This window comes from Lactuca virosa, chromosome 3, assembly GCF_052849685.1.
Source record: "Lactuca virosa cultivar CGN04683 chromosome 3, Lactuca_virosa_CGN04683_v6, whole genome shotgun sequence".
Lineage (NCBI taxonomy): Eukaryota > Viridiplantae > Streptophyta > Magnoliopsida > Asterales > Asteraceae > Lactuca > Lactuca virosa.
Genome location: NC_136428.1, coordinates 119,626,723 through 119,644,262, shown reverse-complemented (window position 1 = coordinate 119,644,262; position 17,540 = coordinate 119,626,723). Strand labels below are relative to the sequence as shown.

At 36.8% G+C, this 17,540-nt stretch overlaps 1 protein-coding gene across 1 annotated transcript; it reads right to left on the bottom strand.

Annotated features, from left to right (window-relative positions):
* Positions 1-8,340: 8,340 nt before the first annotated feature.
* Positions 8,341-8,958, bottom strand: LOC145163971 (uncharacterized). Its single transcript, XM_079082706.1, has one exon. It carries the CDS (start codon positions 8,956-8,958, stop codon positions 8,341-8,343), a length of 618 nt encoding a protein of 205 aa, XP_078938832.1.
* Positions 8,959-17,540: the final 8,582 nt, after the last annotated feature.

Here is a 17,540-nt window from a genome sequence, read left to right as displayed (position 1 = left end):
CAGAACAGTCAACCTGATCCTCTACAGATATTTCACTCATGTCACTGTCCTCATCAAATTCAGATGTATTTTCAGCATTGATCTTTTTATCTAAACTCAACTTAGAACTAGATGAATCAAATTTCTGTACAGTTTCGGTCTTTATTTTCAATCTGTCATTTTCATCCAGTAAGTTTCTGAGCATCTCCTTATGATCTTTGGACTTAATAAAAGACTCAATTTTGTCCAGTCCAATTCTGTAGGCTTCAGAGGTTTCTTCTGATGAGACAATAGATTCACAATTATAGCAATCAACATCTATTTCGTCTTCCTTTAATTCATGGAAAGGAAAAATCATTTTGTGAATTTTATTGCCAATCTCACAATTTAAATGCAACTGAGTAATATTGGAATAAAGACGTTTAGCAATTAAGCAAAAAATATTATTTTGTTTCAAAAACTTTAAATTGTCACGTTGCAAATAAATTAATTCAGCTTTTTCCCTAATCAACTCTAATTCCTTCTTCTCGATCCACATCCTTCGCTCCTCACTCTTGGAAGACACCCTGCTAATTTGATCAGTTAGGTTAGAATTCGTGAGGCAAGTTTGTTTTAGGCTGCCACTTAAACTGGAGAAGGTGAATTTTAAATCATTTAATTATTTTTCATAGTTAGATACGGGTATTTTAAGGGAATCAAGGATAGAATTTACCTTCTTGATCAACTGATCACACTCACTGATCTGTTCTCCAACTGGTTTTGCGGTAAAGCATTTGTCTTCCCTCTCCTTCGCTTCTTCACACCCGCCATCTGTTGTGTAGCCTCTCATTTGTGACACACCAGCTGTTACCATCAAACATCTGCCAGTAACCTCAGAGCCTTCTTCCTTCGCAATAAATGCCCTTCCATGTGTAGGCTTGCGAACTTCTTCATCTTCCGAGTCAGTAGACCAAACTTCTACTGTGACATCCCCTAATTTCTCGGCCAGAAAAGACCGATTTAATTAATGCTTTTTAAAATAAAATCAGAGAAATCTTTTCAAAAGATATTGCGGAATAGGTCCCCAATATAAAACATGATAATGTTTATCAAAACCCTTCTTTAAGAAGGTATATATTTCCCATATATATATCAAAACCTCGGGATGTCATGTTCCGATACAGATCAAAAGCATAAACAAGACATTATAAGCCTTTCAACAGTTATTTACAACTACTGGCCTATAATCAAAAATCTCTCATCGTCCTCCGACTATGCTCGGGGTCCACTACCTGTAATCATAAAAAGCTGAGTGGATCAGGCTTGGGAGCCTGGTGAGCATATAGGGTTTTCAACCCACAATAATAATAACATATTAAGTTCACCAATCAACAATAACCCTGATTACCCATTCCCGTTGTCCTCATTTTACATCCCTAAACACCTAACACAAGGGACTTAACCTAAGGAATATCATCGGGTTGGACACTACTGCTAAGGGGACTCCTCAGCCATACATGTCCTAAAGGCAACCATGAGGGGGATTGGAGTAAACCAATGAACATTTAGTTCATCAACACCTACAAGTTGCGAACTTGCTAGTGTACCACTGGACTGTCTAGAAAGGTCTGTGATCGTCATCTATACTCCGCTAGATGACTACAACAACACCAACAACAACACCCACCGACTATTTTGTCTACCCATGTTCTACCCAACATATTTGTAGATAAAATACATATACAGTTTAAAACTTGTATAAAACATCAATTCAACAGTCACCTCAAATAAACAATTAACATATTTACACATAACACGTATTTTAAGGTAAATACTTCATATCTATGTGTAAATTGAAAGTAACTACACACTCACATGATTTGATGATAATCGGGCAGCAATTCGTTTCCTAAAACGTTCGTTTCTAATAAAACCGGAAGTTTTATTGAGAAACTGGGCTCTGCAAAAGTCGGGCTTCGAAACCGAAAAGATAAATTTTCCGGGCTTCACGGGCACTTCGTGGCGTATTCCGGGGCTTATAATTGATACCGGGGCTTTGGGGGATGTTAATATGAAAGAAATATGGGTTTAGGGGCTAAAAGTGACAAGTTTTCAAAATACCCCCAGGAGGTCTCGCACCCTTCTATTTATAGGGGCGAGCCTCCTAATCCAACCGCTGAGAAGAAGCCACGCGTCGCAGATCCGAAGCTCGCAGGTGATGGCTCGCACGAGGGTTGCACGTGCGAAGTGGCTGCTGGCTTCTTGTGATTGGACCGAAGCCTCGGTCCGAAGTCGGTTATGGTGGTGGGGTCCGCAGGCGAGGGTGCGCAGGTGGCTGCACGTGCGAAGGCCTCGCTGTCCTCTCCTGATTGGACCGAGGTCTAGTCCGAAGTAGGGGGGATCGTGACATGCAGGCGAGGGTTCGGACACGCACCAAGGGCACGCGTCGGATTCTTAGTGGACCGCGGGTACTGTTCATGCGAGGATGACCTGGCAAATCGTGACTATGCGAATTTTTTCGGTTTTTGTGCAAAAACTTCTAAAATCCATAACTTTCGCATACGAGCTCCGTTTTTGACGTTCTTTATATGCACGCGTAGGTAAAATTACACTCTACAACTTCCGTTTAGACTTCGTCGGCTAATTTTGATTTTAATTTTTATATTATTATTTTTAACAGACTGGGACAGGAAATCCGTTAAAAATTCATAACTTCTTCATCCGACGTCCGTTTTCGTCAGACTTTTTACCGTTGTGCTACAAATGACGAGACCTTCGATTCTCGTTTAGGTTGTGTCGGCTAAAAATCACTCGATCTGAAATTCGAGTTTTTAGCTGTCTACTGCTAAGTTGAAACTTCGAAAAATCATAACTTCCTCATACGAAGTCAGATTCGGGCGTTCTTTTTATCGAACTTCTCGGTTTAACGAACACTACAAGTTTTGTTTAGATCACTAAGGCTAAAAAGTAGTTTATCGAAAACTCACTTTTTACGACATTCAGTACCGAGCCGGTTTTTGTCGTGAAACTTCGACAGGTCATAACTTCTTCGTTATAACTCGGATTTCGACATTCTTTATATGTCCGTAATCCTTGTCACGACCACTACAACTTTCTTAATAGATATCGGCTTTATCTAAAATTTAATTTTGACACTTATTTTTATTCTTAATTAATTAACTCCTAGTAATTAAGCATAAAACACATAAAACACATAGAATTCACATAATTCCCTTTTCATTTCTTCAAAATGAGTTACAAAGGTTAACCTAGACTATCACCTTAATATTAATGCCTAGGCTAGAAACACGAGTGTTACATCTACTCCACCGAACTCGTTCTCTGCGACATCTTCCTGCACAATCAAAGCAGGCATAGATTTATTATTAGTTTTCTTCTTCTTGATTTCCTCCAGCTTACGTTTGAAGTAAGCTTCATCATCTTCTCCCTCTTGCTTCTCATTCAGCTTTCGTAACATGCAATCCTTCGCCAAATGACAGTAATGACAGTCATACCCAGAGTTACCAACTAGCTTTTCTTCTTTCTTCTATTCTTCCTTCTGAGAAGCGTTTTTGTTCTCCTCCTTTGTCTTCTCGGAGCTATAATTCCTTTGCAAATTTCGGTTCTTGGCAGAAGGGAATTTCTTCCTTGCGAACCGCATGGGGTTAGACACCATCAGAGCATACTCCTCACTAGTAAGATCACATTCTGAGAGATCAGTCACAGGTTCTTCTTCGGTCATGGATTTACCTTTACCCACAAGTGCCAAAGAGCCCAAACTAGAAACAACTTTTGAGTCTTTTGTCACAACACTTTCATGTGACTTGAGAATTCCTACGAGCTTTGCCAACGAGTAAGACTTGAACTGTTCATGTGCTTTAACAGTTGAAACCACCGCCATCCATTCGGGTCTTAGGCCATTCATGAAAGTGACCATCTGATCGATCACCTCTCTGCCAATTCCGTGCTTAATCATCTTACTGAGAAGATGGTTATAACGATTGAATGTCTGAATAAGACTTTCCTCAGGCTTTTGCTTGAAGTCACCAAACTCCGAAAGTAGAAGAGTTTGGATGGAATGCTCGAGATACTCATTAGTGGTATATAACTCCTTAAGCCTTTCCCAGATTTCCTTTGCAGTAGTACACGTACTCACCAGACGAAAGGTATCAGATTCTAAAGCGAATCTGATCATCCTCATTGCTTTACATTGCTAATCAGTTTATCCTTCTCATCTTGAGGGACTTCTTTCACATCTACCATAAGCTGATTGTACTCTTTCTGTGTCTTGATGGTTCTGTTGGTTCCGGAGTGAACGAAAGGACCCAAAGTAATGGCCTCCCAGATTAAATATCCGTTATCCTCTGTACCAAGAACATAGTCTTCAAAATGAAGAGCCCATACCTCATATTCATGAGTGTATAGGATCAGAATCCTTGTGGTCGAGCCAATGCTGTTAGAGATGTTGATGGGATTGTTTTGAGACTCGTCGAGAGACATAATGATTTGATCTGCGTACCTGTCAAGAATCAGACTTGTAAAGATTGAGTTATGTTAATATCGAGATCTAGGAACAACGTCAATAAAGTGACGACGGCTCCAATGGATTCGATAAAAGCGGAAACCCTAAGGATTTTCTTCTAACAAAAGAGATGCGTATTATTTACACAGCCTCCTGCTCTGATACCAATTGATGAGACTAAAACTCTTTAAGATCGATAAGATTCTTAACAAGAAACACAAGAACACAAAGTAAATCAGAACACAAGATGAATCAAACTGATGTCGAATGATTAATAAGCCACAACCTCAGAAGATCTCTATTAAGAATTGCTACTGTAGAGGTGTGGTGGGGTTACAATAATGATATCAACGACTACTCCATACACGGTGCATGCATGCACTATATATATAGATACTATAACCCTAATAAATGACAGCTGGACAGGCCCAAAACCGTATACAAAATGGACTAAAGCAAAAAGCCCAATGACGCAATCTTCTATACCCAACAAGAATTTTATGGGTAGCCAATGAAAATACATCTCTCACTTCGTGGTTCAAGATTTTCTCGAGTCTTTCGTCAAACGAAAGCTTCACAACCCCAAACTTTGATATGTGCCAACGAGGGAACCTTCCTTGTCCACATCTCGTGAGGTGTTTTGGCAACCTTCTTTGTTGGGACAAGATTAAGAATATGGGCGGCAGTCTCTAAGGCATACCCCCAGAATGAGATTGGAAGTGAAGCTCGACTCATCATGGAATGAACCATGTCTAACAAGGTTCTATTACGCCTCTCAGCCACACCATTAAGTTATGGTGTCCTAGGAGGTGTTAATTGTGAAACTATTCCACATTCCTTGAGGTAGTCGTGGAATTCGATCCTAAGATACTCGCCGTGTCTATCAGATATGAGAATCTTGATCTTCCGGCCCAATTGATTCTCGACTTCTTGTTTGAACTCTTTGAACTTTTCAAAGGTTTCTGACTTATGCTTGATTAAGTAGATATAGCCATATCTACTGTAATCATTAGTAAAAGTCACATAGAATCGATTTGCATCCCTTGTGGTGGATCTGAAGGGCCCACACACATCTTTGTGTATGAGATCCAACAATCCTTCACCTCTTTCACATGAACCAGTGAAGGTGATTTTATCATCTTTCTAAGTAAATAAGATTCACACGTATCATCTGACCTTAAGTCAAATGATTCCAACACTCCATCCTTTTGGAGTTGGGTGATACGTTTCTTGTTAACATGTCCAAGACGCCAATTCCACAATCATGCTTTGTCTAAACCATTAGATGAATCAATTTGTAAAACAATATTACCTAAATTGTCTACAGCCATCACAGTTTCATACACGTCATCACAAGGTAAAGATTCAAAATAAAATACACCATTTTTATAAGAATAAATAGATCCATTCTCATTGTCAAAAGAATATCTAAAACCTTGTCTATATAAAGTATGAAATGAAATGATGTTTTGTGTCATCTCTGACGAGTAGCAACAATTATTCAAATCTAAAAACAACCCACTACTAAGCACTAAGTTATAAACTTCAATCTTAGTAACAGGTGACGATCTCCTATTTCCCATGATCAAGTTCATTCTCCCATGCTCCACGTCCATACTTTTTCTTTGCCCCTGCAAATCAGAACAAATGTGAAAACCACATCATGTATCAAGGACCCAAGAATGAGAATATGATGAGTTTTAAGATAAGATAGTGTAAATACCTGTCGAGGTTGGTTTCACCTTGCCATCATTTATGTCTTGCAAGTAATTAGGTGTAATATCCATAAAAATCATGCCAAATTTAAACTTTTAAAATCATTTCAAAACCTATGATTATTACAAAACTTGTTTTCAAAATGGTATATTGTCAGAGTATCCTAGAATCAAATCATAAAATCATATAATGTGAGGAGTTGTACGATCACGCCTTCGCCTTCCCGCGATCATCAAAAGTACATGAAACAATAATAGATAAATGTAAGCTCGAAGGCTTAGTGAGTTACACCTAAAATACCAACGCCATAAAACATATCAATAACATATAAGCAAACAACATGCATAATGAGCCTTCAGCCTGACTGGACCGCCTCGCATGCCTTCAGCCTATCTGGACCGCTCTCCGGGCCTTCGGCACATCTGGACGGCCTCATAGGGCCTACAGCCTATCCTGACCGCTCGTCGGGCCTTCAGTCTGACTAACATGCCCTTCTGGGCCTTTAGTCTATCTGGACTGCCCTAGGTATGTTGGCCTTCAGCACAAAGCAGGACCGCCTCAAACCAACCCCCAATCAATAAACATGTGCACATAATATCATACACTAGCATATATAACAGTCAAACCGATCTAATAGATCATTAATCATAGCAACATCCTATAACTAGGATATAGACCTAACCAGTCACTAACATAACATCATCCTATATACCAGGATACCGACCTAACCAGGTCACTAAGCATAGCATCATCATATATACCAGGATACCGACCTAACCAGGTCACTAAGCATATCACCATCCTAACTACCAGGATGTAAACCAATAAGCATATCATGCAATAAACCTGGATAAAAATCTGATAAGGGCCGACATTGGTGCCTTAGACCCTGTTGATATAATGAGGATAACTCACCTCGCAAGTAGCTCGAAGTGCTAAGGTCAACTCCTACAAATGCAGCTCCAAATCCAACACCTACAACCACCGGTGACTCCCTTCCATAAATTCCCATATTACCAAAATACCCCAAGAGGTCAAACTGGTCAACCCTTGGTCCAAGTCAAAGTCAACAGTCAAGGTCAACAGTCCATGTTGAACCAACTCGTCGAGTGCAGCTAGCAACTCGTCGAGTTCCTTAAGAGTTCAGAAGGTCATAAAACCCTCCCTGAATCGCCGAGTTTACTACCAACTCGTCGAGTCTATGCGTGTCCAGAAGTCGGGGAAAACCCTAGCTGACTCGTCGAGTCCTCTGCTGACTCGCTGAGTCCATGCAGAAACCATACCATGGGAAAACCCTTCCCAACTCGTCGAGTTCCTTATTCGACTCGCCGAGTTCATACAGTTCTTTTCTTATCCAGATGTTTTCGAGCCTTTCCAAAGCTCCAAATGGTAGATCTAGCCTCATAGGTCCTAGTTATCACGTAAAGTTGCAAACTTTATGTGCATGCAACGTCTTAAGAGCCAAAACCAAGATAAAGAAGAAGCTTAAGACAATGGAAGGGCCATAGTTTGACAAAGGCTGAGACTTTATGACAATAAGGGGCTAAAGGGGTCCAGATCTGAAGTTGCAACCTCACATCTTGCCCCAAATCCGAAATACCACCACAATACCCTAAAAAGGGTTCTAAACCCATGAAACAAGAGATCTAGCTAATGGAGAGCCAAGGTAACAACTTGTTACCTTCAAAATGATGCTGAGATGAAGTAGAACTCGGATCCACAGCCTCTCTTTGCTCCAACTTCTTGTACTTCAAGCTTTTCCCACCACAATCCACCTTCCAAGCTTAATATCACACCAAAATGAATGGTAAGCAGCGATTTAGGTTTTCTGGACTCACAAGGGGGCTGTAAGGGAGGCTAAGGGGGCAAGTGACCCTTAAATAGGGTGCAAAACCCCGGGGATTAGGGTTTCTCATTCCAGCCGCAACTCGTCGAGTCAGGTCCACCGACTCGTCGAGTAGATCTTCTGAGATGGACATAAAATTGTAAAGTTATATACATGGGAGTCAGGGTGTTACATTAGGGAAGCTTCGTTTCCAATGCCCTTTCTCATTGTAGTAAAAGCAAGTAGCCTCTTTAGGATCAAAGGCGGGAGGAGCATCAGAACTGGCATTTCCTTTGGGTCCGTTACTTGAGGACCCAGGTTAGGGTTTTCCCTTCCAGTTATGTTTAAGAGGACCTTTCCTCTTCTTCCCTTTTCCTTTCCCTATGGCCAAGATGGGAGCAACAGAAGGAGTGGAGGCAATACCTTTTCCCTTCATACTTGCTTCAGCAGTTAGCAGGAGGTTCTGAAGTTGGGCCAATGTGGTCTCTTGGTTGTTCAAATGATAAGTTAGGATAAAATGATCATAACAACTGGGCAATGAGTGTAAGACTATATCAATAGCCAATTCCTCATCAAAGTTCACATTTAGCTTTAGCAAATGCTCCACGTAACGTTGCATTCTTTGCACGTGGCTACTGACGGATTCTCCGTCTTTCATCTTGCTAGTGATGAGGGACTTTACTACTTCAGACTTTTCCTGACGAGCTTGTTGGTGGTACTTTTCCACCAAGTCCTTGTTCATCTCATATGGCCAGTAATCCTCGTAGAACCTTTGGAGCTCAGGAATCATAGTAGCCACCATGATGCATGCCACTTTGGTCGCATCATTGTAGTGCTTCCTATACTCAGCTAGTTCTGCGTCAGTCGCTTTGGTTTCATCAATCTCAAGAAGTAATTTTTCGAGAATATACTCCTTTTCCTCAAAATGTAGAGCCATATTGATGTTTCACATCCAATCATTGTAATTGGTGACATCAAAAGTAACTCTCGAGCAGATGTTCAAGAGTGAGAAGTTGTTGGAGGAGGAACCAGAAGCATCGTTGGGAGTTAACATCTGAAGAAGAAGAAGAAGGACAAGTTTTGGTTAGATAAGAATATTCCTCAATATAACACCCAAATGAAATATTAAGGCTAGGATCCAACTAGATATTTCACAACTTAGAAAAGGGATGTTGTAATCTAATTGTGAAATAAATAAAGGTAGGTAAATGACGATTTACCAATTTCACCATGAAAAACAAAATTTTAAATGAATTAGGTTTTTAATGAAATTCCTAGATCTTTTGAGATTCATTGAACTATTTAATGGCATGTTTAATCTCGATTATGCTCTTCTATTTGTGACTGGGATACCGAGGATCACAAACATGATGTGAATAACCATGCAAATTACTTTGGTACTCTCGATGTCATTTATCATCTAATTAATCTGTCGGTTACCCACACACGCTTGATTAATCAATGATAATTTATGAGACACCCATTACCACCCTTTATTAGTCCATATTAGTGTGTCGGTTAACCACACACGCTCCACTAACGACCTATATAATGTCTAATGTGCAATTTTATGGATTAACATCAAATTCACATTTTTCCTAATGTAACTAAGATTGGGAATTTTATAAAAAAAAATAGTTACTTTATAATTTCATTATACATATTAATCATAATTATTTGTCCTATCAAACCCGTTCGACTAACGACCCTCCACCAATCAAGGAAGCGGTGGGTGAGAGTGGACATCCATTCAACTACCATTTTATAGGCAGTTTCCTTATACTCCCCTTATAGATCAGCTTCGTGAATGAGGCGTACTAGCGATTCGACTGACTTGTCTTATACATATAGTAAATATAGTATAGGGTGTATTTTAAACATTTCAAAATACTAGGGTTTTATAATCTTTTAAATTTCGAAATTAAAACAATTTAATTTAAATTTAAAAGAAATTGATTTAATAATTATCTATAATTAAACCTTTAATTAATTTATTAAACCAATTGAGGATTATCCAATTAGATTAATCAAAATAATTTAACCTAATCCTCTCCCCTAATTCAAAATTTATAATTATCCAATTAACGACATAAAAAGATAATTACCAAAAATAAGAAAACCATATCATGAAACCCTAATTTTCGAAAATACCTTTGCTTAGGGAGGAAGGCAAGGATTTCAATCATTGCCTATTTCGAAAATCAAGAGGGTTTAGGAAAACCCTAATTTGAAACTTGTAGGACAAGGGAAAGGGTTAAAACCCTTTTCCAAAATTTCGAAATCTAGGGTTAGGAAACCCTAATTTCGAAAAACCCTAAGTCCAAAAGGTTTATTTACCATAAACACTAATTGATCAAATTCAACCAATTGTAATCAAATTCAATAGAAAACAAGCCAATACACTGATACCACTGATGAGTTTTGAGCATAACAAACAATCTTATGTGTGCATGCAACCCTAATTGCTTTGATCTATGTTTTCTCTAATTGAACATACAAGTATTGAACATTAAAAGGAAAACCCTAAAAGGTATATACTATTTTCGAGAATTAAAACATGAAATAGTAGACATACCTTTGATTGTTATGTAGTAATAACAATATGAATCCAAGAGTTCTTGAAGCTTGAGAGCAAGTGTCATAATTGTCACACCTCAAATGAATCACACCCAAAACATAGAAAGAGGAAAGAGAGAGAGGGGAGAAGCTCTTAGAAATTCGGTTATCCTTCTAGGGATGTGGTTTCCAAAATTGTGAAGGGGTGAAGCCCTTTATATAGTGAGGTAGCTTAGAGCCAAAGCTAGGTTTTAGGAGGAAACCCTAATTCCCTTAGCTTAAGGACTAAGCAGCCCAAGAACTCCCATCCAAGAGGCCTTGGACGAAAATTATAGGGCCTTCCTAGAATTTTTCGTCCAACCCTTCAAGGGAGGTTCTAGAGCCCAATTCCTCAACTATCAATAAATTGCAAAATAGCCCTTGCACTTTTAATTAATACAATTAATCCCAAAATTAATTCCAATTAATTTCTGATTAACTATTAATTAAATAATATGATTTCTAATTAATATATTATTTTCATAATACATTAATAAATCATTTATTTCAATTTATTAATCAAATAAATTCAGCCTCTCTCCAAAAGTCATCATGTTTAGTTGCTAGTTATGAGGACAACCCAAAAGGACTGTGCTACTATCATTTCAAGTATATATACCAATTATAGTTATGGGATTAGACACCTAATCCAACAGTTAATGGGGCTGGAGTTTGTTTGTTATAGTTTGTGTAGAGTTGGATAATATTAATTAATTTAACTTTTTAGAAAAAAATAAAAAAAGCCACATGGATTTAGTTAACTGGTAAAACCAGGGTGTTTTCTTTTTTTGATAGGTAAAAAAAAGTTTAGGGATTTAGTATACACCAAAAAAATATTAGTGACCAAATGAGTAAAAACATAATAGTTAGTTGGGTTATAATGACATTAACCCAGCCAAATAAAATGATCAGTAAGGTGTATGTGTATATCCCTAGACTGTCTCCTTCCTGATCACAACTTCGATTGACAACCATCAACTCTTATTGTTGCTTACCGATCATAGCCAAGACCCTCCTCTTCTTTCCTCTCTATTCTAATTCTAATCGCAGGTCACCACCGTATTCCACCGTCTCTGTTTCTACTTTCACTTCTTTCTGACTTCTTCCCAATTCTACATCTATGGCGGTGTCGTAAGTCCTAAGCTAAACCCTAGTCCCTTTCTTGCTAGGATTCCAGATCTCTACCACAAACTAATAGAAACTGAGAAAATTAAATAGTCGAATGCATATTACTTCGATTAACAGGGCCAAATTCGAGACAGCAAGTCTACTTAGTTACAAGAACACAATTAACTTATTATCTGACGCCAAGTAGGAGACTATTGGATTAAGGTGTCTAATCTCATAAGCAAATTTATATATTCTTGTAATTAAAAGCGAAGTTCTTTTTGGGTTACCATCATAACTAGAACTTGGTTAGAATGACATTTGTAGAGACATGATAAATTTATTAGTTTATTATATGATTAATAAGTTGCAATAAATGATTTGTTAATATATTATGTGATTAATATATTAATTAGAAATGTATAGTCGATTTGTTAATTTATTATGTGATTAATAAATTAATATGAGATCAATTGTTACATAATTGATTTGTTAATTATATAATTAATAAATTAATGTGAAAACAATAAGAATTGATTAATTATTAATTAGAATTAATTTGTAACTAATTCAGGATTAAGTGGAATTAATTAAATGTTAAAGAGTTGAATTGTAATTGTTCTTAATTGAGCAAGGAAAGAAAATTGTAGAACCCTAATAGTGATGGACGATTTTAGGAATGATTATAGGGTTTCTAGAATATTCCTAAAGCCGATAAGGATACCATATTTGAATAGATTAAATCTTAATGTTTTATTATTCAAATCTAGGGTTTCCTTTATGTCATCCTCACTATAAATAGGACCCTAAGGCTTGTAATTTTCTTTTACAACATTCCCAAGAGGATACTATGGCTGTAAATTACTTCCTCATCTCTCCTATCTCGTCTTCTAGTTCTAGAGTTTGGGTGTGAGCCATTAGGGGCATCATCTTTTTGGTGCTAAGCTTTCCAAGACCAACAACTACAAGGGGTTTAAGTGATTTGTTTGCTACAAGAAATCAAAAGTATGTAACCCCAACTTGGTGTTTTGATTACATTAGGGTTCATTTTAGTTTTGTTGTTCTTAGTATGTTGCCTTCGAAGTGTTATGACATAGATCCTTATAGGTTGCATGTACCCTCTTAATTGTTAAGTGTTTTTCTGCATGATACATGTATTCATAACCTATAAAACCCTTCAACAACAATGTCTCAATTTGTCTTTTAATTAATAATTATAATTAAACAATTAAAAAACAACAAGTAAGGTAACAACCAACATTTATAAACCTCAAGGTTTGCATGATAATATACCGAGCCAATGTTTTAGTAATCAAACATACTCAATTCTGAAAATAAAAAAAACTTCGTAAACAATGCTAAAGCGTGTCATGAACCAGAAGGGTCGCGACACGACCAACGATTAGGGTTACAGGGTTTTATCATGCCAACATGCTGTGATCCTAAGACAGAAACCGATTTATGATCAAAAAACCCTAGTTCGATTTTCAATGTTTAAAACAATTGATTTAGAACTTTTAAAATATAGTGGATCGATCCAATCAATCCACATTATGTAAATAAGTTTAACACAAATCAAATTGGAAACCAAAACTATAAAAGGCGTGAACAAGTGGCTTTGATACCACTGTTAGGTTATGGGGATACAGACAAGTACCACAAAGGCACAACAAAAGCAAAACAGATAAATCTAATCACATAACTCAAGAGAGGATCCATGTTCAATTAGATCTAATGAAACTAAAACATAACCATAAATAGTTAGGAATAAAACCCTTGAACACTTTGAATAAACCCTTGTTGATTGTATGGATGTAAAGAGCCCAAACCAACACTCTTTTTTTGTAATCACATCCAAAGAAGGCTGATTAACAACCTTGCCAAATCCTTCGATAATCAACATTAAAACTATAACATCCACATTTTCTTCATTTTTAATTAACTAAAAGCATTGTACATAAGAACCCATCTCAAGAAAATCTCAAGTGTCAAATACAAATCATCAATAAAATATTAGAGTGTCCCAAAATATCCGGAATCAAAAACTGCAAGAGAATGTGTACAATCAAGCATTCGCCTTCCCGTGATCATCAAAAGTACCTGAAACACAATTAATCAACAACTGTAAGCACGAAACTTAGTGAGTTCACCAAAATACCACATACATCACAACACATATAACAACTATGGGTTATCAGCAACCCTGGAGACTTCCCAAAGTCTCAATGGGCAAACAGCATACCCTGTGGGTTATCAGTAACCCTGGAAACTACCTGAAGTCTCAGCACACATAAGGTAATACATATCACAGTAATAGTACATAGACCCAACTGGTCATCACATAGATAATCTATTCTACCACATAGGTAAGAATAAGAGAGGAGACTCACCTTGCACAGATTAGTGATAAAACTCACACTCGAACTGCCGGAACTAGACCCCGCCTAATAATTACACCAATTAAGTAATAATTAAGGCAATTTTCATACTACACTAATCCCAAGCCAAGTGTAATCCATAAGTTGGGCATAAGACAATTTTACCCCTCCTAGGATCCAAAACCCTCACAACTTGTTAAAAGGAGCACTTGGTCAAAAGTCAATGAAGGTCAACGACGACAGTACATGGGGCGTACGTATCTTTATGCTGAGCGTAGAGCGTTGGGCAGGAGGAGGCGGGTTCGTAACTCACTACGTTGAGTGTAGCTATAAGTACACTTAGCGTACACAACATGTTCCAATACTACACTTTTAAGGTCTTAATCAATAGGAGCTTTATTAAAACTTCAGATCTAACCATAAATAAACATATTAATCCATAAAGTCTCTGATTTTGAGCCTTTTCATGGCTACAAAGAGCTAAAACCCAAAACCATAACATTTCACCTCACTAAAGACTCCGTAACTCTTGCATGGGACAAAGGAAAGGGCCAAGCTAACATTTTTATGACTCTAAACTCCTTAAAACATATGAAAGGACATCTTATAAGATCTGGAGTATTTCATAGTAAAAAAGATCAATGCTTTGGGACAAAATGAACTCAAATCCAAGGCTAAACAACATCTATTAAAATAAGCTCCAAGGTTTGAACTTTATACCTTAAAAGGTGGATAAGGAGATGAAGATTTTGGATCTAAAAGCTAGAATGCACCAGTACCTCTTGAATGACCTTTCTTCTCTATCAAGAACACTCAAGAATCACTTTTAAACTTCAAATCTCATTAATAGAAGCTAGGGTTCGATTTTATGGTTTGGAGGATATGGAGGCTGATCATAAGAAGGTCCAAAAGGGATTATGATGCTTAAATAGGGGTCATAACCCAAAAGATTAGGGTTTGGGAAAGCACGAGTACACCCGACGTACACACATGTACGCCAAGCGTACTTACATTTTGACCCACAGAGTATTGACTTACGCCTGACGTATGGCTTTGTACGCCCAATGTAAGGACCTATTTTGCAAACTTTTAAAACATAAGGACTGAAAATGAAAATACGTGACAGCAGGTGTTACAAAAACCTAAACGGTTTAGCTTTTTGATCTAAAATCGCATCGTGATTTAGAATGTTGCGCCACGATCCATGAATCATTTCGACATTGAGAGAATCAGAAAGGATAGTTGGATGTAAGAACATCTACAATGGTGAGTTCAGTAAGATGACAAGTGTATTTGTCATTCAATAGATTAAACTCTACCATAGTGAGATGCCACATTGCCATCCAATGGATATGGAGTTCAATGGTCATTGAAATCTTTAATGGGAAAAAGGAAAGGTTTTAATTCTTAAATATTTATTATAAATTAGCTTTTGTAAATTTCTATTGAACTTTGAAGAGTTCAATGCATTGTAGAGAAAAAATTGATAGAATTGTATGAAATGTAAAAAATGATATGACAATCTATTGAACTATGTGGAGTTCAATGCATTGTAGATACCCTAAGGTTGATAAGTGAAAAACTCATCATAAAGACCGATCCTATGACTCTCTAATAGAGAGGAGGGATTAGGGTTCTTATGCGATACTTACTTTGTCATTTTTAAGTAATTATGCATATGTTTGGTAATTATCCAAATAAGATTTTATTTTCAAATTTTTATACTTAAACTCTTAAGTCTATGAGTTTCTATTAATTAATTTAGGGGAAATTACTAATCTAACCGTTTACTTTTTCGTGGCCTATTAGCTCAAAGTATAAAATGAAAAAAATTTCAGTTTAGTGTTTTTTCCTATTGTTTTCTTAGGTTTGGCTACTTTTTTCTCTCAATGGAGCACCCGAAGAACAACCAGGTTTGTCTACTTTTCATCAAAATTTTACTGTGTTTGTGATTAGGAGTAGGTTTTGTATATGTGGTTAAATTTTTTTGAAAAAAATCGAAAAAAAAATATAAAACCGTAGGTTTCATACGAAACCTACGGTGTACAAGTGCCCAATGCACATATTGTGCAATGTCGACTTGTACACCTACGGTTTCGTATGAACAGTATGGAAAAAAAATTCGTTTTTTTTAAATCGATTCAATAGCATCGGATCTTTATTTATGTTGTATTCGTATAATTTTTTTTTAAAAAACAAAAAAAAAAAGGAAACCGTAGGTACTTTGGAAACCTACGGTGTACAAGCGTTTACTGCAGAGTTTGTGCAGTAAACACTTGTACACCGTAGGTTTCCCATAAAATACATTTTTTTTTTAATAAAAAAACTTATAACTAATAAACACTTGTATCCCCTTGTATGTATGTTATGATTTTTTGTTGGAAAAAAAATCGTAGGTTTCGTAAAACCTATGGTTTTATATATATTTTTTTCATTTTTCTTCAAAAAAAAAATTGTTTACACGTATTTTTAAGGATTGTATCCCCTTGTATGTATGTTATGATTCAATGTTTGCATGTTGTTAAAAATGATTTTTTTTATATGTCTCAATTATAGCATACAATAGCAATGTACGATCGATTTGAAAATGTTTTTATGTTTATAATGTGTAGATACTTTGAAGTATACTGTATTGATAAAATAACATTGTGTTTTGATACTTTCTGGTTTGTTATAAAATATGTTATTTTCATGCCATTTTCAAAGTACAATGCTAAATTTGGTATACTAGTAGTATAGAAAATACAAAAAAAAATATATTTCCTTTGGTATTTTATACAAAGTAAATAGAATATATGAAATGATTAAGTCTTATATTGTATGCTTTCTCTAATTGTTATTAGTTTTTTTTTTCTTTTATAAAACTTTATTTAACCTTAATGTTTATTTAATTTTGTAGCTTCCAAACAAAACGATGATGGGTCACTTATCTGTCAAAGCTCCATGCCATAAATTGCATGAAGTTTTGAGTCGCTTGAACGGACCCGTGCGCGATCTTTTTTCAACAACTAGCTTCGGTTACTTGTTGGACCTACCAGCTCAGTCCGGAGACGGACTTCTTATTCATGGGCTGTTACTGCATATGTTGCGTCCTATTGCTGAAACGGACGCCGCTGAACGTCTATATTTTAGGTTTTCTAGACGTACACTGTCATTTGGGCCGGAGGAGTTTTGTCTTGTGACCGGACTTTACATGGGCCGGTGTCCTACATCAAGGATCGAATTTTCAACCATGTATAAACACGGATATGGTGAAAATACATTTCGGTCCAGAGTCTTCCCATATCGCACGGACACTTCTTTAGTTGTAGAAGATTTAGAGCTCCTTATCTTGAATCAACGATTCAATGACATATCGGCTCACGACGGTGTCCGTGCGATTTTGCTATATATCCTCAATCAAGGTTTTTTGGGAAAGAAGCTTAATGATAAAGTCACC